The following is a 23,618-nucleotide window of genomic DNA, read 5'->3' on the forward strand; positions in this document are numbered from 1 at the left end:
CAGGACAACCACCCACCATGGCTGATTGACAGGCTAAACATGACGTCAGCATAAAGGGGGTGACAATTCAATATTCAGTTTAAATAAAACAAAATAAATCAAAGTATTTTGGCTCCAACACTTTTGACACCTCTGCTGATATCTGGTCTGGCCCATGGACTATTCCTGCTGGCTGTGGCCCCGCCCCCTAACATGGCCCCGCCCACTAACATGACCCCGCCCACTAGCAACGCCCCCTGCCGTTGGCCCCGCCCACTCGCCCCGCCCCTGCGCGTTGTCCGTGCGCCATGACGTCAGTCCGCGGCTGTCTGTGCTGCAAGGGAAGCAGCAGCTGCACAGAGAGCAGATCTGGAGCATTACTGCAACAACGAGAGGGGCTCCCGCTTGGAAACAAGTCACAAACCCAAACATTTGTCCGCCTTGTGAATTGTCAGTTTTTACTGCGCACACATTATTATTTTTTTACGCATGCGTGGGATTACTGGTGCGGTTTGTGCTCCTGAAGGGACCGCTGGGCAGCGCGTCTAGCCGATGGTGTCTGCGGGGGCTCCCGTCCTGTCTGCTGGGTAATCCGCATGGTCGAGCCCGCAGGAGGCCCGCTCTGCTGGATGGATGTTGGTGAGGCGGCGCAGCAGTCCTGCTGAAGTCTGTGAGGATAATAACGATGCTCGGGGCTCTCTGGCTGAACTGATCTTGGATGTTCGGGCTACATCGCCCCTTCATAAACCCTTTTTTCTCACACAACAACACACATATTCCTTAAAAGCTGGACACCTCTGGAGCAGTTTATGACGGTAAGAAAGAAGGAAAAGCCACCAGTGGATTTTTGTACATTTTTTTGTGTATACAACTCACTGACATTAGCATTAGCCCGGTTGCTGTCACTTTTATCCAAGTTGCTCACTGGACGGCTAAAGGCTGATTTATGGTCCCGCGTTACACCGACGCAGAGCGTACGGCGTACGGTGCGCGTCGCCGCGTACCCTACGCCGTAGGCTCTGCGTCGTTCTAACGTTCTAACAGCCTTTATGTTGCTAATGTTGCTCAATAACATTGGGATAACGCCGTGCCAAAAAGGCCTGTTAAGCAACCCCCTCCCGTGTCTGCTGGAGCTGGATGTCCACGCAGGAATACATAGTTAATCTGCTCTTATTTCCAGCATGCATGGGTGTCGGGGCTAGCTGTTATTAGCTCATTCAAAACCTCGCATCTTGCGTCGCTGCCGCTAATTCAGTGTTTGCGACTGAAAGATAGCAAGTTTACACTCTCTCTCTCTCCTGCACTGATTACGAGACACATTTATGTTTGACTTAACTAGGTCGTTGGCAAGCTCATTCATTGGACAGCAGACAATAAACCCCCTTCATGACGGGAGTCCGGGGGGAAACAGTGCGGCGTCATCCGTGTTACTGATGTGGCTTTAAACATGGCATGGCGTTTTCCCCAGCATCGCCTTTGTTAAGCCTGAATTATGGTTCCGCGTTACACCGACGCAGAGCCTACGCCGTAGGGTACGGCGTAGGGTACGCGGCGACGCGCACGGTACCGTACGCGTCGCCGCGTACCCTACGCCGTAGGCTCTGCGTATGTGTAACGCGGAACCATAAATCAGCCTTTACTGATGACTGGGAGATGTGTGTTGCGCTGTTTCAGTGCAAGTGTTGTTTTTTATTTTATATTAATCTTAAGGCCTGAAAGCCAAATAAACACCGTGAAGACAGTTGGCTGTGCAGTTTTGTCACAGATTGGTAAATAATGTTAGAAACACATCTTGCTGCCTGCCTGCTCTCATGTCACTAGAAATGTCACATCAGAGGGGGCTTTTAGTTTCCCATGCATTAATAATTGTGCAATTTTTTTTGTCAATTTTATATTGTTCATTTAGATAGTTTGCTGTGATGAGGCTTCCTTTTTTTTCCCCTCCAAAAAATGACGTAATCCTCCAGTGTCAGCCACATCTTTGGGTCGCAGTCGGTTCTGCTGCCTGCTGCTGGGATCATATGGACCTGCTCAGTCCCGTTTGCTTATAGCTTCCTCCCGCGTCCCATCCCCCCTCTCTCCTTTCCTTTAGTTTCCGCCATCTGAACTGCAACATGATTTTGAAATCATGTCCCAGTTTGTGATATGGATGGATGGATGAATGGAGTGATGCATTTGCAGGAGGATGAATGAAATGCAGTGTTCTTGTAAATGAGGTAGGCCCAGAGGTGTGGTTGGGAATCCCCCATGATTCCTGAAGGTGACATCAGGAGCCTCCACATACTCCCATTATGAACAATGTGACAAACAAACAAACAGATGGCACTCTAATAATGTATTTAATCTACTGTTTGTTTTGCTGCTGGCCTTGGCTTCAAGTTATATTGGATCTCCTGTCTTCCATGTACTTTTCTGGTACTGGTTCCAGTTCAGACCTGAAACATTTCAAGAACTGGTCTGCTTTTCCAGATGAACAGAGCCATCCGTTATTGTGTCATTACATCTTTTGCAGTGTGGTTTGAAGATGAAGGCTGCTCAACATTTCTATGAAGGACACAGATTGTAGCCTTCCTCTTGTTTTTCCTCGAAACTGTGTGTCATAATGTTAACTTTCTTCCCTTTTTATGAAGATTTGTATTTAAAAAAAAAACGGCCCTTGTGAATGCTGCTTTTATAAAGCGTATTGGACAGCGTTCACAACATTGAATTCCGGCTTTAACATTAACTGTTGTTCCTTCCACTGCTGGTTCCAGTCCACTTCAGTGTTGAATCTCTCTTTTTTTTAATCTCTGATCTCCTCAGGAGAGTTATGGCAGCAAATATACCAGTTGAAATGTTTAGCCCAAGTAGTTGGTATCTTGCTGCATCATCAAATGTGTTTTGTACCTCAATTAACAACCATAAACTCCTCAACAGAACACTCCTTCTCCATTTTGGTGCCTATTCCTTTGCGGATTGCCTTTTGTTAGTTTCCACTAGCTCAATGGAGATGTGACTTAACAAATGGGGCCTCACTGTTTTGGTTGGCTATGATTAACCCATTCCCAGCCCCTAATGTCCATGGTTCTTGCATCTAACCCAGCAGAGCTTTGGGGCAGTCTTCTTTTTTTACTCTGAATAGGTGCTTCCTTCACGGTTGACCGTCGAAAATAAAGAGCTGGTTCTAAGTTAGGTGATGTCTCTAAACTGGAACTGTTTCAATGGTAAAGGCCTGTCGTAGGCTGGTGGTTGCTGGAACTGGACTATCTTTCCCCACCTCATATGTAAACATCAACAGTGGTAGGGATTCATTTATAGTCAAGAAGATAACACCAAACTTTAACGCCTATAGATGGCAGTTTAACGTCCAAATCCAAGTACCACATGCTACTTTTGTTTTGAAATTGGTGATTTCACTGCTGATGAAGCTGCTTTGAAGGTTAGAAGGAAACGGAGCCAGGGTTGAGATTAGGGCTGGGCGATATATTGAGATTTTAATATATATCGATATATTTTCAAACACGATATGGTACGAGACAATATAGATTTAAAAAAAAAAATTTTTTTTACATTTTTTTTTTTAATGATTTTGATATAGCTTATTTTCTGACAAATTGACTTGAATGTTTTATTTGAGATTTGCACAAATTTTTTGTTATTTGCACAACTGTCAACCTCAGTGGAAAAGTCTGCCTGTTACTGTCTACATTGTATTAATTGCACAGTGTATTTTAATTTAATTGTTATGCAGGAAAGGGATATTTGTTTTATTTTATTCAAGAAGCATTTTATTCTATATATGCAGGCAGTTTATTTTTATTTCATTTGTTTTATACATTTTGATATTGTGCAGACCTCTGTTAACAAACCTGTGTGACATTTGGCACGAGGCATTGTATTAAAACTGACAGTTTTTTTAAGAGTTTGCCTCAGAAAAAAAATGAAGCTAACAGAGATGCTATGCTATAATGCTTTGAGGGAAATCCCAATTAAGGCACAGAAAAAATATCGAGATATATATCGAGTATCGCCATTTAGCTAGAAAATATCGAGATATGACTTTTGGTCCATATCGCCCAGCCCTAGTTGAGATAGGTTAGCTGAGCATCCAGGTTTAATTTAAGTTGCAAACAACAGATGGCTCCTCTGGAGCTGTTGGTATCTATTCAGAAGTAAATAGGTTCGAGCAAAGTTTGTTCCATGAAATAAAAATGACTTCTTGCCATGTTTATTTTTACACGCATTATAAATTCATAAATTGTGCGCTACAGAGAATCCTTGGTTGAACTGGGTTGAAATTATTTTCCTCTGCTCAAGTTCAGCATTTCAGAAATGCAGGGCCTCAGCTGGCGAAGCCGAAATTGCCTCAGTCTGCCAGCTGTGCTTCTTGACATGAGGAGCACACCTGAATCTTTTATTCCTGAAGTGCATTAGAGAGGGTTTTTGTAATAAACAGAAAGAAAGGGAATAGATAGTAAAAAGTAAGTGGGAGAGTTTAGAAGAAGATGTGACCTCCTTTTGAGTTTCAAACGAAAAAAGAAGAGCTACAAGTGTAGCTGGAGTAGTTGGGCTCAACTGGACCCGTTAGAGACACACCTGTCACATAAATGATCAAATCTCAAATGTATCTTGCTCATATTTAACTATGGATATGATGTATTTGTAATGTGTAGGTCAAATATTAGTAAATCAAACGTTATGTCATAGCATAAATCAGTAGTTGTTTCAGTCAGTTGTCTTCACTTTGACGGACAGTTTTCCCTCAAATGCACTGGCATTTCTAAACAATATGACCGTGTTTTCCATCTGCGCTGTCTTTAGGCTCTTAACTGCCATCATGGCAGCTGTTTCCTTGAGGGCTGACTTTTCTAAAAGGGATGTAGCACTTGGATGACGTGTAGTTTCTATTCACTTTTAATTGCAGTGTTTGTTTTTGTTTTTTGTCCTCACAAAGAAGTTGTGTATTTTATTCGTTATTATTATTTTATTCAATTCTGAACCGTAATAGCTTATCTTGTCATACATCGCCCACTTGTGGGATTTACTGGTGTCTGATATTCTCCACTGTCCACCTAATTAAGAAAAGAAACAAAAAGCCCCCCCCCTCCACCTCGTGTCCTTGGTGTACGTCTTCTTCTGGGTTTTCACTCCACACTTCTGTTAAGTCTTGTAGTGTAATGCCGTATTATTTTTACGTGAACAGAGAGACAAAAAGCGACAGCTGCTGGTGTGGTTTTTTTCTTCCCGTCCAATACTGTTTTTCTGGTGACCTATTTTGTTTTCATGTAAAAAGTCCAGTCCTGGCATTGCTTATCCAAACTTGCATTTATAAAATAACCTGCATGGGTTTGAACTTCCAACCGTGTGGTGTAACCATAAAATAGGTGCGAATTCCCACCGAACAAGAGCATCTTTGGGGTCAAGAAACTGACCATCGTAGGACTGTCTGTAGAGGAACTGGGTCTGGGTCCAAATTTGTCCCTCTCTTATGTTCAAAAAGGTGTTGAAAACGTTCCTCTTCCAAGAACACCTTCTGTCGTGAACTTTGCTCCCCCTTTTAACTTTTCGAACTGCACTTGAATGTCATCTTAGTGGCACTTCGCTGCACTTATTTAAATACTGTCTTATCTGTACCGGCTTTGTGATCTACTCTGTTTTTCTGGCTTGATTGTATTCCTCTGTTGTAAGTTGTTCTGGATGAAAGTATCTGCTAAATGTAATGTCAAATATTGACTTTGCACAGCCAGTTACAGGGACTTTTCCTACTTGCTGTGATTCAGGTGACACTTTAAGTTTGGTGGAAAAGGAAGAGTGTCTAATTTGAATATGTGACAAGGTTTGTGGATTTCTTTTAAGAGCTAAGTAATGATTTCTGGACAGAGATTTTACTTTTAAGTTTTACAAATGTGAGGCAAATTGAAGGCGCGTGTTTGATTTTTGGGGCAAATTTCCACTTAAAAATGTTCCCAGCGTTCGGAAGAGTGGCCTGGTGAGGCTGGGGATTTTATAATAAAGTATTTAAGATATCGAGGAACGGTGTTGAATTATTAAGTATTGGTACCACAGCAGCATTTTAATATCTTCGGTCTGATTTGGTTGTCTGTCAAGCAGGGCAAAGTTTCATGATCTATAGAGGCAAAAGTTGCAGTTGCATCAGGCCATTTTTTTTTCAAATGGATCTCCACAGATTTGACTAGAAATTATGAGATGATGCATCACATTGACAGCTTCCTGGTTAAACATCATAAACTGGCCTACATAGCAGAACTGTAAAAGCCTGGCCTTTGTTCTTGTGGCTGTGAAAGGCTGAGATGTGTATACACTGTGGGATGGGCAATGTTGCATAGCATGTTAGAGAATGTGCACATTTATAAAAGTAACCAATGCTTAATGGATCCTGTGTAAAAAAAAAAAAAAAAAAATAAATAAATAAATAAATACAGTACAGACCGAAAGTTTGGACACACCTTCTCATTCAAACAAATGGGGGGGAAGCGTGTCCAGTGGGTCTGTACTGTATGTATGTATATGTGTGTGTGTGTGTGTGTGTATATATGTGTATAAAATTAAACAAAATCTGAAAATAAGGCCAGCAAAGCAAGATTAATTTCCTTGTTTACATTTGGTGCTTTAAGGTGTAATGTTTCTATAATGTCTCATATAGGTCAAGAGGGATGCCATCTTTATCTGCAATCTCTAGCTGTCCCTCTGCCTTAGCAACGTTTCTTCCATTCTAGTCTGCTTCTCATGAGTTTTGTTATTTCCCATTTTCTCTCTATCTTTGCCTGGCAGCTTATGTCTCGTTAGTCTCAACGTTGGTGAGGCACGCCCTCCGTCTCAGCTTAGTGCTCCTTAATACTGACTTTTTAGACTGACAGTGGCAATAAGAAGCAGGCTGGCTGGGTGCTAAAGGCAAGACAGGCCTGAAATATGGAAGCATTTGCATAACTTACATTACTAGGCTCAGGATCAATGCCAGAGTTTTGTTTAAACCTGCCATATATTGCTTTTAATCTAGTGCTTTAAGTAGATGTTTTAACCCAGTATCAAATATAGAAGGCTGCCAATATCATGAAACTGGTTTAAAGTTTGCTGTCTTCTTTGCAGGAAACAGTTTAAGTTTTGGACAAAGTTGGGACATTTCAAATTATGGTGTTTTTAAACTTCCGGAAATATTGCCAAATTGCTTGTAATATTGCATCTTATTTCTTAAACTTAACTTGAAATGAGAAGATGGGTAATGTTTGTCTCTGCGAGGCACCAGCTACAGAGCTTTAAGTGAACCAGCCAAGCAACCATCCAATCACACAAATATCTAGCCAGATATATCTCTGTAAGGCAGCTAGTTAGTGGTCTGTTGCTGGGGCGGATATGGCATGACTCTTAAAAAATAATCTCTCAACCTTCAAACACAGCTGTGTTTATTTGCTGCAAGATACCACAGCTACAAATGCCAGAATGAAAGTGCCTCGACAGCTCTGGAGTTCAAAACTGAAAGCAAGCTGCGACATATTGATGGTGACAATATTTGTTTTCATTTGTGAATCAGTCTTTCAGAATTTTACCACTTTATCTCAATGTCATTCAACAGAAAGGGAGTACATTTGCTTTTTTTTATTTTTAACATGGCTAACACATCTTAAAACTCAGATTGAAGTTAATTTCCGCTAGGAACAACATGAAAGCAATATTTACTTTATCACTTGTAAACCTTGTGCCTCGGGTCCAGGAAGGATGTGATGGATGCATTCTTGTCTGCGCTGCTTACATCTGGGGTGCTTTGCTCTGAAATTACAGCGTGTTGTGGACTTGCTCGGTTTACTTTACCTAGCAGAGTTTACTCTGGACCTCCCTTTCTTTTCTTTGTTTTTTACTTAGTTTTTGGAGGAGTTCCTCACAGAACTGTCTAAAGACTGTGTTTGTTTTCCTTATTTATTTCCCCAATAGCATCCACGTTCACAATGCCGCACAGATTTTAGTGGAACCTAACAGTAACAGTACTTTTCTTTTGTTGCTTCATAGTATTTGGCAAACAGAATGGTGCAATTCTTAAAAATAAGCAGAGTAAAGTGTTATTGTTGCTGGTATGACAGTCACATACACTATTCAGTCTGATATAGTTGAATGAATATTCAAATAATTGAAAATCACCGCCCACTCCGTTGTTAAATGATAGTGGAAATGGTGGTGGCAGTGTCATACCACCGTTTTACACTGATTCTTTGAAAGAATGTGTGAGGGTTTTAAAGATGAATTCAAGGGTGTAGGTAATAGGGGTGTAACGGTACACAAAAATCACGGTTCGGTACGTACCTCGGTTTTGAGGTCACTGTTCCGTTCATTTTCGGAACAGTTAGGGAAAAAAATATAAAAATAGGAATAAAAAATAGAATTCAACTTGCATCTAAACGGGAAGAAGCAGGATCCTTCCCGTTTATTGACCAATAGTTGAGGAGCTGGACCAAGAAGGACAGCCCTCCTCATTTGCATAATGAGGCAGAAATACATAAGGTGAAGTAAGAAGAGGAGACGGGGGAATGTAAACACAAGGAATGAGGAAAAGGAAAAACAAAATATATATGTTTCTGCTATTATTTTTAATTATGTCAGTTTTGGTCCTCCATAGTTAACTAGCTCCTGTTAAACATTGTATTTGGATTGGTACACATCTGCATCGAAATGGTTTGGTACGAATGCGTGTACCGTTACACCCCATAGTAGGTATACTTTGGACATTGGTGAGGACATAAACAGCCTTCACCCTTTCGTTTAACATCATAATATACTTCCCCCTTGACACATCATCTTAAACTGCTTAAATATAAAAGTCCTTTTCAGTGAACATAGTTTTCATCATTGTACGGATACAATGATATATAAATTCATAAGGTTAAAGGGATGTAATGACAGACGAGGACGCAGTTTCAAAAAAGCTCCACATCTTTAATCTAGCGACAGTGCAAAGTCAAATTCAATGAAAGGACATAATGCCTACATCCAGAAAAATAAAAGGCCTACCGTATACAAGTACGAATGTCCAGAGACGCTTCCCGCTATTTATGGTGTATATCAATAAATATGTTCTCCTGTAGCCCAAGAGAGCCAAACAAGCTTCAAGATCAGCGTCAATATACAGCACAGTATTAACATCACCTTCTTTTTTAGCTCCCACGAGGTAAAACATTTAAGTACGTCTCTGAGAGACCATCTCCCACTGTCTGTGTTGTAATTCCTAAGATTTTTAATTTTACAACTTTATTAAGTAATTTCTACTTCTTTTTTCCTCGAAACTCTACCAACCACTGTATTTTTTTCCACAACCTTTTGCACAATGGTTTATTAGAGCATATTTCCTTAACATCAGTACTAGCCAGTCCACATATACAAAGAAAGAGGAAAAGGAAAAGTACTGAGGCAAAGGGTTAAAGGACCCGCTTGAGACCCCACCTGTCAGAACTACACAATTGATGCATGATCAGGTGAGGGAAAACAATTGAGTGATTGATGTAGACATTGATGCAAACACTCTTTTTCACGTGACTCACACTTTCGTTATTAAAATAGCCAATGTCCTCCTTCCGAGTCTTAGGTGCAACCTCAGCAGGCGCAGACACAACTGAGCAGTGCAGCTCCCCTCGGCAATTGGCACATTTATTTGATAGCACTAATTGCGACCAGTCTCTCAGCAGGAAAAGACGAAGCTGTTTTGGAGGTTGGACTTGAGTGGAGAAAAAACTGAATTTCAGCCTATCGTGTGTTGCTGCTTACATGATTTTTCTATTCTTTTTTTTGTGACATCGGTAAAGACATACATTTTTCTTAGACTTTTATTTTAGTCGACCAGCTCCCTCTTTTTTCCGCTCCATCTTTGTCCAGAACTTGTGCATTTGCAAATCAAATTAGATGAAACAGCAAATCCTGATAATTATGTTCTCTGTAAGCAGCATTCACAGTGGGTTTATTAGCTGAAACAGCATGTTATCCAGCCATGGAAGAGTCGGATATAGGCTCCCATCTTCTCCCGCATCCTCAATAAAGGCCTTGAAGAACTGGATTAATTACTCTGTTAATTTGCAAAGAGAAATTCTGCAGCTCATTCGATATTAGGTTAACTGTAAAGCCAGTTTTTATAACATAACATCAAATATTTGATTATTACAGATGGTGGTGGAGGAAAAAAATCGATATTGCAATATATTGTTGCGCTCTCTGTCGCAATAAATAATCGATAAACTGACTGCAAATATCGATATTTTATTACAACACACATAATGGATTTATGTGGTTGTCAATTTGTCCAGCTGTACAGTGTTTACATTTACAAGACTAGGAGGCAGTGAGGTACTATGCAAAATTAAGTTGCTTACTGACTTTTCAGTATTAGAAACAAAGCAGTGCACTGTCCTGGTTTATATAAAACATGTTATGAATGTTCATGCACTTTAATTTATCCAGCTGTACAGTGTTTACATTTACAAGCCTAGGAGGCATGAGGCACTATACAAATGCACTTTCTTTGTACATTGTATGACGTTTTGGCATTGAATAAAATAATAAGTATAGACATTTTCCTTTTTATGGGTCACATATATTGTGATATATTGATGCAATTTCTTACAATATATCGAATATCGTAGATATCGTGTATCGTGATATTATCGTTATCGTGGGCCACATATCGCCACAGTATTGAATCGTGAGTTACCCGTATCATCCCACCCCTAATTACAGATTATCAAATTGAAGGTAGAATTATTGATGATCCAAACCCCACTGCATTATTATATTTATGTCATACATTTTGTAAAGGATTCAGATTGTACCAAGGTGTTGTGGAACTGCCGAGAAATGCGCTGCATTGAATGACCACTAAGGGTTGCCTCTACAAGCCTGCCACTCCATTGACCATCATGTTAAATTGTATGAGGTCAAAGGTGGCTCGTCCAGAGCAGCTGCTCTGAACAGGGGGCCAGGTCCGGAGAACCCCCTGGCTCACATATGAGTTTGTCCAGTTCTCTTCCTACAGTCTGCGAACTGTACAGGTTTTCATGATAACGATTTCTTAACTGCAAATAATTGGACTTTCCTTTTATCCATGCCAGTATCAAGAGAGGAACTATGTGGCAATGATTGGATGAAAATTCTTTATTGTCATGCTAATTGTGTATTACCCTTTTCAAACAGCATTTGTCTCATGTTTACCTGGAGTTTGGAAAGAAAATTCTTGGTAAGTGTGTTACAGTTCTGGTCTATAAGAACATCTACAAGCTGCTTTATGATCCTGTGAATCCAGTTAAAAATATTAAGTATAATGTAAGTAGGACTGTACTCAATCTCTCAGAGATCTGTAAAATCAGTGGCAAGGTGTAAAACCATTCTGATATTTTCTGTATCTTTTATGCAGTATCATCAGGTCAGCTTGAATTATGGAAGAAAGACCCTTTTGTGTTCTTCTTTGAACAGGAAAGATTGTGACAAGAGATGGTGTCAGAACTACCTCTGACAAGTATACAGTAAAAAAAAAAATACAGATGAAACTTTGGGAAATAATAAGGCCTACAGTATGAAATGTGATGAAATTCATAGCTCTAAATCTGAGTTCCTCATTGGAAATTAATGCATAGAAAATAATGAGTTGTTAAATTTCAAAAGACCATCTACAAAATGACTCTGTTCTCATTCATTGAGAAAAATTGACTTTTTATTCTGTTTGCCCACATCCCTGTAGGCCTTGGCACTCTAAAGAGCGGCTCCCAATATCTGTTGTAATTCATCATCCTTTATCAGCCCCATTATGAGTCACTTGTGTGTTGCAGCCCAGTTTGTGAAAAATGCCGGGGCTTGTTTGACAGGACTTGCCAGGGGATGGAGTTTAGGGGACAGATTAAGAGACTGCAGCATAAAAACATCAAAAGATTACAGCAGCCATTGATGATCGCTGGGTATGAAGTTGATGGATGCAGAGATGACCAAGCGCAGGGACTGGACAGCTGGATAGATGAGGGAGCAGGAGGGCTGCCAGGCACCATTGTGATATTTAAAGCCATACTTGATGTTTGTTTATTGGTGATGCTGCAGTAGACGACTTTTGATCTCTGCTCTGTGTTGATCGCGGCCAACCAGCAGTTGGGGAAATCCCCATAGTGTGTAAGAGATGAGTTCTAAGTTCTGACGAATATTTCCTCCAAAGAAAGAAGCATTATTGTGATATATTCACAAGGAATACTCTCCACTAAAAGGTTGTCACAACGTACTCGTAGCCTCATTGATCCGAACTAGGGCTGGGCGATATATCGAGATTTTAATATATATCGATATATTTTCAAACACGATATGGTACGAGACAATATCGTTTATATCGATTTGTAAAGAAAAAAAAAAAAAAAAGATTTATTTTTAAATTTTTATTTTTTTTTAATGATTTTGATATAGCTTATTTTGTGACAAATTGACTTGAATGTTTTATTTGAGATTTGCACAAATGTTTTGTTATTTGCACAACTGTCAACCTCAGTGGAAAAGTCTGCCTTTTACTGTCTACATTGTATTAATTGCACAGTGTATTTTAATTTAATTGTTATGCAGGAAAGGGATATTTGTTTTATTTTATTCAAGAAGCATTTTTATTCTATATATGCAGGCAGTTTATTATTATAAATTATTATGTTTATTATTTCATTTGTTTTATACATTTTGATATTGTACAGACCTCTGTTAATAAAGGTACCTGTGTGACATTTGGCACAAGGCTTTGTATTAAAACTGACTGTTTTTTTAAGGGTTTGCCTCAGAAAAAAATGAAGCTAACAGAGATGCTATGCTATAATGCTTTGGGGGAAACCCCAATTAAGGCACAGAAAAAATATCGAGATATATATCGAGTATCGCCATTTAGCTAGAAAATATCGAGATATGACTTTTGGTCCATATCGCCCAGCCCTAATCCGAACTTTATTCAACAAAGGCTATGTACGATTACAATTAGGGTGTATCAGGGTAAGACTAGCCAAAATTGCAATGAAGAAACTGAAAGACAAATGGCTTTACTGAAGTTATTCACATGCAAAATATGTATCCTCGCCTCATCTGATGGCATTAGTTTATTCAGTGGTCTCTCATGCCTTCCGAGGATGCTTCGGTGTTGAGACTACTATGAAAATGTCGAACTAAGTGCTCCACACCACCTTCAAATGCATCTTGGATCAGATCTGAATCTGGGTTCAGGTCTGGCATTAGCGTTGGTCAATTGTGATTGGATTTCCTAGCGTCACTTTTAACCCTCCTGTGTGAACAGGTTCTGGGAGCCCCAGAAGAAGACAGCGATGGTCAAGGTCTATAGTAAAACCAGAAATAGAAGACCCGTATTTTAGCAGTTTTACACATGACCAAAGACTGATAGAAATGGCCGGTCTCAGAATGACTCATACAACACAATTGGGGCACTTTATGACTCAGTTTTTAATGCAATTGCAACATATCTTGGTGAAGAGTTGCATTTAAAAGGCACATGAGAAGCAGTGTGCGGTCATGTGACTGGAGCACGCTAAAGGCAGTTGACCGAGTAGCAAAGGAGCAGAGAAACTCAAACAGCCTCAAGTAGCCTTTAAGTCTTGCATATGAGAGCATGTTTGACTTCTCCGTAAGATATGACGTTGATGGAGAAGTTTTATTGACAAAAGTATATGTAGATATGACATAGGGCTGGGTGATTTTGGACAAAAATAAAATCCCGATTTTTTTTCTCTGAAAACCCGATTTTCGATTTCAATTTCGATTTTTTTGGTAAAACTACAAAACACAATGGAAAAAATTGTTTAAAATATTTTATCTTTATTTTTAAAGAAAAATAGCAAACAAATTTCCCTATTGGGAATGAAGTGCAATTGAAAGATACTGTAAATCCTCCATGAGTTTAGTAAAGTGACTTGACTTGTGATTTACAATTTTCTTGACCAAACAAAGATGACTAGACGAGCTCCGTCTGTAATGCAGACAGCTGTAAAAAAGGAAAATCGATTTTCCGATTTTCCTTTTTTAACATCGATTTTGATTAATAAATCCGATTTAGATTTAAAATCGATTAATCGCACAGCCCTAATATGACATAAGAATTTCTTGAGAGAATGGTAATGTATAGGGTATGGCCAAATATGTGAAACAACATCTCCCAGGTTTGTTAGTGTTGGTCCAGGTGGGAAAAACACAACTGCAACTTCTTAAGGGTGACAATCAAGCCGCCCTTTGACAGGAATCAGACCAGGCTTCAGTTGTTGTTATTTTTTATTATTATTGTTATTATTACTACTACTATTGAATTGTCTTTTAAATAGATTAGTGAATATTAGGGGTGTAACGATACACTAATCTCACGATACGGTACGATACACGATATTGAGGTCACGATAACGATACGATACGATATTATAGCAGTATTTTTTAACAACCTTGATAGAGGAATATATGACTGGAAAAAATTGTCTTTTATTTGAAAGACACATAATACAAAACAATGCTGTGCGTTTGCCCTATTGTTACAGTTTGTAATGCTTTATAACTGTTTAAGTTTTAAAGAGAAAGCCAGGCCAACCATTTTCTACAAACTGAACTAAAAGTAAATGTCAGGTTTGCATTATGCATCTTCAGTTTCATACAAGTACAAATATTTTGCCACAAACTGAATAGTTTCTCTCATGTATGATTTGACTTTTTTCTTTTCCAGAAATTTAACAACTAAAATTGAATAAATAAATACAAGTAAATAAATACATACAATTTTACATCATAAAAAAGATTGATTCATGCTCACCTTATAAGTGTAAGAGGAGATTTATTTTTGTTAAGAAGGTTATTTTGGTAATTCAGGGTTCATTATTTTATAAATATATTCTTTATATTCTGTAATTCAGGGACTATAATTACACTAGTCAGTATATCAGTTGTTAATATGTTTTAGATTGGGCGGAGTGATACAGCACTAGGTGCTGTGTTGATGTTCTGAAATCCTACGCTGTTGAGCGGACATTGAAGTACACGCAAACTCACGCAGAAGTTGTCCCGTGTTTATCCTGCTCACGACCCCAAAAAGGTTTAATTTAATAAGGTAAGGCTTAAATCTACACCAGACTTAAATAAGTAAAGGTTCAGAGCTCAAAACAGGACCGCAAAACGGGACTACTTTCTTATGAGCGGAGTAAGATTTTGGTCCGCGCGGTCGCGGCCGCGGTCGGATGCGCGTTTCTAGTCAACACAATAGATTAATATTAATAACCCAATATCGCGATACAGGTTGTCACCTCCACGACACGTATCGTGACGTTTTTGTATCGCGAAATTTCGTGGCACGATATATTGTTACACCCCTAGTGAATATTAACATTTAAAAAAAAAAGGATTTGTTTATTTTAATCTTCAAAATCTTTGAAATTATTTTCATATAAAGCTATGGACACAAACGTCTTTACTTTAAACATTATTCTTTGCCTACAGTTTTGTACCGTTCTTCTAGAAAGCTCTACTCGAACACAAGTACCAGGTCCTCCTTTTTTACGCTAATTAAATGGAAAATAGAATTGACTCACATGGGACATATGAATATGTAATCATAATTAAATATGTTATTTTGTTCCCATGTAACTGTTCAGACTAGGGATGGGTATTGGGAAGGACCTCACGATACGATACGCATCACGATACTTGAGCCACGATACGATACAAATTGCCATATCCCGATTATGCAATATATCGCGATATTCTACATAGTTCACCGAAAAATTTAAAAATGCATTACACATCTTAAAATCCAAGTTGTATATATGTACATCAGATGATAGTGATAATTCATTGGACAGACTGAGTCAAAACAATGTAATTCCAACTTTCCATTTTAATATGCAACATATTTGCATGAAAAAACACACTGAAACACAATAAAAAGTGCAGTGTGCATTATTCTTAGATACAAAATACTCAAAATAAAATGCAGTGTCTCACCCACACTGAAATTGAAATCACAAAAATACAGTACAGCTACTTGCCCCTGACTTAAAATGACAAAAATAAAATGCAGTGTCTCTCCCACACTGAAATCACAAAATAAAGTGCAGCTAGGGGTGGGCAAAAATATTGATATGGCAATATATCCCGATACATACATTGAATATCGATATCGTATCGGGAGACTTTGTATCGCGATATATTGCCGTATCAATATTTTTGCCCACCCCTAGTTCAGACTCACAGAGTAGTGTTGGAACCTCAATTAAAAAGTTTTCTGAACAGTCAACAAAGGTGAATGTTTTAGTGAATCATGATATCCACCTCTATCTCGGTGACGGGTTATCGATTTGTTTTGTCCAAATGAATTTGTACTTTGCACAATGCAAAACATTTGCACAAAACCTGCTGCCTTCTGGAGCAAAAGCACTCAAACTCGAGTGCTTTTTGAGTCAAAGTAGTTGGATCAGAGTTCTGTCCTACCTGAAGGAATGGGGGGAAATGATAGGATGTGTAATCCATTTAGCTACTGTCAGTTGATGGAGGTTTCACTCAAAATGTTATTTATCTGAAAGGAAGTTTTCCTCTCCACTGCAGCCTCACTTTTACGATCCTCTGGTATGCCAGAGCAGCTGGTTCCTGGCTCTTTACTCAGTTATTCTCCAGTGCATGTTCTGGCTTGACCTTCCCTTTACTACCATCCATCCTAGCGTCCCTCAAAAACACACACATCCACTGACACGAACAATTCATTATCCCACACACGCTTCACTGACGTGTACATGCCCTGCTGGGTTGACTTGTGCTCAGCGAAGAGTAGTCGGCCTATGGCGACATTCCCGTTGTAACCTGGTGCTTGGGATAAACTGAGCTTTGTGTTTGTGTGTGTCAGCTTCAGCTCCTCAGGTCTGACTTTAAAACAGCTGCTTAAACAGCTTTGAATACCTTGGCAGGGCAAAGGACACAGTTGCTTAAGAACAGTGGGTCAGAACCAAAAATAGGTGACGCTCCTTATTTTGCCCCGTCGATTTTATAAGGACTGTATTGAATGTTGAGGCTTTTGGTTCCCTTGTGGCTCAATTTTTTTGTTAAAATAATAAAAAGAAAGGCTTCTGTTGTTTGAAGTTTTTTGTGTCCTGACGTTTCTTTTCTTTTTTTTTTTTTTTAACTTGAGTTTACTTAGTGGACTGACTAAAGTCCATTGCTTGTTGTTTTTTTTTTTTTTTTTTTGTGTGTGGGGTGGGGGGCTTTGAGGGAGAAGAGCATAGTGAGTAAATTAGTGCAAATGTTTTTTATTTTTTTATTTCAGACCGTCAGGCTGTTTTTAGGCGCCCCCCCCCCCCCCAATCTTTCTCTTATATTCAATGGTCTTGAGCATGAATCATATTCAGTGACAAGTTTATCCAAGGCAAAGCTGTTTTTAAATTCCTGTACTCCATAACTTCCTCTGTTGAGCTAACAGACATGTACTCAGTAGAGGTGTGGGCTGTAAAAATATTTTCATGAAGGATGTGAGAGGATGCCAAAGGCTCGGGAACAAGGATAAACTGTGGTGCTCTTCGGCTGACATCTGGACTTGCCCCAGCTTTTGTTAGCGTGACCCTGCAGCCTGAGGAGGGGAGTTGTTATGTCTTCAAACTAACACGCTCTCACAGTGGAGGTGGATCTCATTTGATGAGCGTTTTACATGAAATGTGCAACTTTAATGTTGGACATCTTGTAGAAATGCTTTATGTACGAGTGGGAAATGATTCTGCGTTCGTGTTGAACTGATGGACATAAAATATTTCACAGAAAAAACTTTATGTTCCTATGGCCAAAATATATTTGAATAGAATTATTAAAGAGGATGAATGACGTTTAATTAAAAAACCAAGACAAACAAGCAAATGTGCTTTTTGAGTTGGTTGAAGGATGTCACTTTGGGATAGAAGAGCTTGTCCTAAAGGAAAAACAGGTTTAATGAAAAATCAAGATTTAATATGATCAGAATATAAACTTAAGTAAAATCAAAATGAGTACTGTATTTTAACGGCCGCTGTCCTGCATGTTTATAGCTGTCTCCTGCTTCAACACACCTTAATGCAATGACTGTGCCTATGACACAGTTGTGCAGACGTTGATGACATGCCGCTGGTTGCCTTTAATTTGAATCAGGTGTGTTCATGCAAAGAGACGGCCGGAACATGCAGGACGGCGGCCCTCGGACTGGAGTTGGACATCTGTGCTTTACGCTGTTACATCTCTATTACACTGACGAACACAGTAAGAGACACTGACTTGGCAAACTCCACTCCGTACCACCTGCTGGCAGTGGTGCAACCACTCGTGCTCTTTGCCAAAGGCCAATAAATAAAGGCAGCAAAAGCAGGAAAAAAATGGAAAAAGTAACCGCAACAGCAAGCTGAGCATTGTCGGAGTGGAGTTGCTGCGTTTCTGTTTGCTGTTTGAATTCACTACAACGATGGAGAGGAAACAACATAGAAATGGCTGAACAGTTATCTTCTGGCTGCAACATATTCCATTAGCCCAGAGTCAGTGCCACCCAGCACGTTTGGAGGTATGTGCCCCTTTTGAGGCCTCACAAAACGACCCCGAGCCCCCTAATGGAAACACGGCTGTGATTTTTAATAAAAGCATAGTAAGGGCACCAAGTGTCGGGGAGATACGAGAGGATAAGGGGTGTATTGTGTGGAAACCTTTCCAGCTTGCATCCGACCAGTCTGCCTCTCATAATGTATCCCATAACGCTATAGGCCACAACATCTGTCATTTTTATTGGAAGCCATAATCAGAAAGTTCAGAAACCTTAAAATACTGTGATATCCAATATTTTTTTCAAATCAATAGTCAGTCATGTCACAGAAGGTTAGGAGATTGGTCATTGTAAGTACAGAATAGCGAATAATAAAATACAAGCTGTGAGATGACAATAACTCATGGAGCAACAACCAAAATGTTCGGGGAAACAAAGTGAATTTACCACTTAAAACTTTATAAAGCTAAGAGGCTAAACAAATCCAGCAGAGCAAAAGGCAGAAGTCTTATTTGTTTTACTGTGCCGTTCAAATGCCCATCCATGAAAATCTGACTTCAAAACACCCTTAAATACTCTTGATTATGGTCAGGCTTGAAGAAAAATAAAAGCACTACGTTTGGATGTTGGCTGTTCGGACCGTCAACAAATCTATCTGTGATCTGGACGTGTTAAAGGTCCGATTTAGTTTGGCAGTCTGAACGTAGCCAGTGGCAGCTTTTCCTAGTTTGCTACAACTCTGAGTCAGAGACAGAAACAAGGCCACAGGGCAGTTCTCCCGAAAAATGTTCAGAGAAGCTGCTGAGTCTGCCTTTTGTGACACATGAAGGCCTTCAGTGTGCGGCAGTGAACGACACACATACAAGTCTCTGTTGATCCAATTTGGCCCAAGAAGCTTTTATTTCTCTGGAAGCTGAATTAACTTTTTATGAGCCGTTTTCAACATTTTCCATATAAATATATAAATAACCAATTGACTGTACTGTTTCACTTTTTACTTGGATACGTGACAGTGTTCTTAGTCGCGGTTTCTAAACTTAAACCGTGACGTTAATCTGTTTGTTTTACTCATCTCTGTTATATAGCTCAACAGCTTATCTGTGCAGTTGACACACATTGTTTTCAACTGGTTAGTCAGCGCCAACACATTAAGCAGAAGAGTTCACAGAGTTCTTGAATCAGTGCAGCGTATTGGTCATTACCATATAGACTGGTGTCCACATTTCAGTCTGTTTGTCTTCTTTACTGTCCATCTGCTCGCCCGTTATGTTCTCTGCATCAACTTGCTTTTTATGTGGGTGTTAGTCTCGATTTGTCACTTGTAATTATTCTGCGAAGGAAAAACAAATTGCAGTGCGTGTGATTTTTTTGCGTTGTCAAATGCAGCGTGTGTGTGTGTGTGTGTGTGTGTGTTGTTGATCTGCAGAAACCAAGGAAAAGAAATGTACAGCAAACCCGTTCTATGTGTATGTTGGAAATGAGAACATGACAGTAGGTGTGTGTGCAATGAGTGAGACACAGAAACAGACAGCCCCGCTGCTATTTTCTGGAGCAGGCCATCAGGCTCCGAGGCAGCAGGGAGGGATAATAACAGAAGCTGTTACATTCTTGTGGTTTCTCTGATTTCAGCATGAGGCAGGGGGTTGGCTCTGACTGACTCACGGTGGCTCTGTCTGGCTTCTCTACTCTTTCTTGGTCAGCCTCTGTGGCAACATGAAAGCTTTTACCAAGAGGACAATGCGTGACATTTCGTGGACACCTTTAATCTAAGATGGTTTAATAGCAGGACTATAAATCTGTGGATATTCTAGCATCTCTTGCTCAAGCAGAGCCCTGCCGACTGGTTAACTCTGTCTAAGCTGCTCCTGTTTGTGGGGTCTTTTCAGAGCTCCTGCCTAGAAGCCAGGGCTCTTCAGTGTGAGATAATCCAACAGTGATCCTGTATGTTGACTGGTCTAGACGATATTTCAAAAACCAGTGTAAACATTGGTGATGTGTTGGTTGTGTAAACAGCAGCTCTCCAGCTTTGTTGAGCCTGCATATGATGCTATGCGATTTTAATTCATGCGGGTATTGTGATCCCTTGAAGGTGTAAAGGACGGAGAGCTCTTCTGCGATCAATTACCTTTAGGGGGTCCTTTTAAATTGCTTGATTTAAAAAAGAAATAAAAAAGACAAATTACATCTTACTTTTCAGCAATTCATTACATCAAAGGTTAATGTAATGACCTTAACCTCTTCCTAATGAGGCATATTTCTAAGATTCCTGCCCAGAAAGGACATACAGCACCTAATTTTAAATGAGTATATCTCAGCTTCTACAAGGTGTATTTGAGTGACATTTAATAAAAAAATCTAGATAACATACGTGAGATTACAGCAGATGTATGAAACTAAGTGAACAGATTGCGTGACCAGAAGGTCCACGTGAAGAGTGCACATCTCTGTGGATTTATGCAGTGAAAACCTACATTCTGTACAAAACCTTTCTGTAACATTTAATGTAGCAGCACTGATTTTCCTGTGGTGTGTCAAAGATTGAGGTTTTTGAAGGTTTGGATGGACTTTTTGAATTGGTCATTTTGTCACACTTATCTTTGAGGTTTTTTAGGTACCACCAAATGATAAAACTTTTATTTGATAAATATGCCACTAAAGGAATTAATTTATTTCAGATGTAACTGTTCAGTTGATTTGTATTCGGTATGTGTGCAACCCATTTCCTTGTGGAAGAATCAGGTAATGCTTGTATGTTCCCTCCGTGTACCATCATACACCCCTACCTCGTCCTACCACCCCTACCTCACCCTACCTGGCCCTACCACCCCTACCTCGCCCTACCACCCCTACCTCACCCTACCACCCCTACCTGGCCCTACCACCCCTACCTCACCCTACCACCCCTACCTGGCCCTACCACCCCTACCTGGCCCTACCACCCCTACCTGGCCCTACCACCCCTACCTGACCCTACCACCCCTACCTCGCCCTACCACCCCTACCTCGCCCTACCACCCCTACCTGGCCCTACCACCCCTACCTGGCCCTACCACCCCTACCTGACCCTACCACCCCTACCTGACCCTACCACCCCTACCTGGCCCTACCACCCCTACCTGGCCCTACCACCCCTACCTGGCCCTACCACCCCTACCTGGCCCTACCACCCCTACCTGGCCCTACCACCCCTACCTCGTCCTACCACCCCTACCTGGCCCTACCACCCCTACCTGGCCCTACCACCTCTACCTCACCCTACCACCCCTACCTGGCCCTACCACCCCTACCTGGCCCTACCACCCCTACCTGGCCCTACCACCCCTACCTCACCCTACCACCCCTACCTCACCCTACCGCCCTACCTTACCCTACCACCCCTGCCTCACCCTACCACCCCTACCTCACCCTACCAACCCTACCACCCCTACCTGTAACACAAACGGTCCAAAATAGGAAAATCGATCTTGATGTGTCACAGAGACTTGGGATTACATAAAGCAAATACAATTTTTAGTGGGATATGATTAATTATCGTGAATCTTTAAGGAAAAGGCCCACTTTACTGTTGTTCGGTAGACAATATAGTGCTTTCTTTGGTTTTCTGCTTCTGGCTCAGTGAGTTTTTTTTATTTTAAATGTTTTTCCGCACTCAGAGTGGTGGTCTCTCTACTGTTGCAATCTTTGGAGTCTTAGCTTTAAGCTGATAATAGGCTAGCCTTTGTAGCATGTAGCAGCTGGTTGCTAATTCTGGCGTTCTGTGGCACGCCACATTCTCGTCTTTTTTATGTGTTTTGGGCAGACATTTGCTTCGTCGTTTTCAAGTGGAGCTTCTATACAATTAGTTTTTTGTACTATACTTTCTGTGATCTAAAATGGCTTCAATGTTCTATGTGCCATTGGCCCTTGGTACCAGAGGTTCTAGTTAGGAGGAGTTTATGGTCAGGGTGCGTTTGTATTTTCATATTCTTGGTGGCTATGAAATCAGATTTATTTATTTACTATTTTTTTGCCCGTTTGTAATTTACACAATGAATTATGAATCAGTTTCTCTAGTTATTAAAGTAATTGTAGGGGGTGCAAGTGCGTTTGAGGTCGTCTTCATCAGGTTGCAGGAGCAGTATCATCATCATCATCAATCATCATGGCAATTATTTGCATGTTTCTCACATGTCTGTGCATATTGTAGTTTTGGGAGGCTGTGCTATGGTCACACTTTGTTTACCCAGTGTTACCAATCTGCTCTGCAGGATATAGTTAGAGTTGAGTTATGCCCGAAGAAATAAAATTTGGCTTTAAAAGCATGTCCCTTTTTAGATTTGCATCAGCTGTTTTGAGATGGGCACAAAAGCTTGCACTAATGTCAGTTTTACAGTGCAGCTGTGGCAGTTAAAGCAATTAATCATACTTTTAAGTCTCCCAGCATTAGGCCAATAGAAGAGTAAAAAAAAAAAGAGCATCAAATTGCTGTCAGTATTTTTCACCAGCTGCTAACCTTATTTTCTTCTGTGCAGCAACATTGACTGTCAGTCTCAGGTGGGCCCACGCTTTCCTGTTTTGGTCCTGTTTACCAACCACAATGTGTTCCACCTACCTCCATCTCTTCATCCTCACCTAATCACACAAACAGTGGCAGGGCAGAGCGATATTTATCCATTAGCGCCTCTCCCACACACATAGTACTTGTTATATGTGCTATATAACCCATTCAAACAAGCTGTTTAATCATCAGCTCTTCTTTTGAATCACCTTTTCCTCTTGAATGGCCCGTTTCACTCAGGCCTTTGGCTGTTCAGCTGGAAAGTTACAGGTTGTAGTTTGTTGTAATCTACTTTGAAGGCATTATCGGGCTCAATCTTAACATCTTTTACATGATGTTAAGAGCCTTTCACCTTTTTGTACAGCTAGGGATGCACCAATCTGTTTGTTTTTTAATTTTAATAGCATTTCTGATTCCTGTTTTTTAATATTATTGCTCTTGTTTTATAAAGATTTTGTATTTATTTATTGGTAACGGGAACAAGAATGAGGTTTTCAAATTCAATATTTAAAATAAAACTGCAAAAAGTATTGACGAAATAAGTATTTACAGTATCCAACATTTAAAATAAAACTAACAGACCAGAACTTGATG

The 23,618-nt window shown here is 40.1% G+C and overlaps 2 protein-coding genes across 3 annotated transcripts in view; both read left to right on the forward strand.

Annotated features, from left to right (window-relative positions):
- Window positions 1-313: 313 nt before the first annotated feature.
- ptpn4a (protein tyrosine phosphatase non-receptor type 4a) overlaps window positions 314-23,618 on the forward strand; it is a 108,398-nt gene continuing 85,093 nt past the window's right edge. For both annotated transcript variants that reach the window (XM_061723967.1, XM_061723969.1), the window contains exon 1: window positions 314-794. The gene's annotated coding sequence lies outside the window, so the exon portion shown is untranslated. The remainder of the gene's footprint in view (window positions 795-23,618) is intronic.
- Window positions 21,238-21,921, forward strand: LOC133445614 (uncharacterized). The gene has a single exon (XM_061722936.1). The coding sequence runs from the start codon at window positions 21,238-21,240 to the stop codon at window positions 21,919-21,921; it is 684 nt and encodes a 227-aa protein (XP_061578920.1).

Source organism: Cololabis saira, chromosome 6, assembly GCF_033807715.1.
Source record: "Cololabis saira isolate AMF1-May2022 chromosome 6, fColSai1.1, whole genome shotgun sequence".
NCBI classification, from domain to species: domain Eukaryota; kingdom Metazoa; phylum Chordata; class Actinopteri; order Beloniformes; family Belonidae; genus Cololabis; species Cololabis saira.

Excerpts from the sequence above, each read along its gene's own strand:
- LOC133445614 (XM_061722936.1), top strand. The coding sequence starts at position 21,238 with ATGTTCCCTCCGTGTACCATCATACACCCCTACCTCGTCCTACCACCC.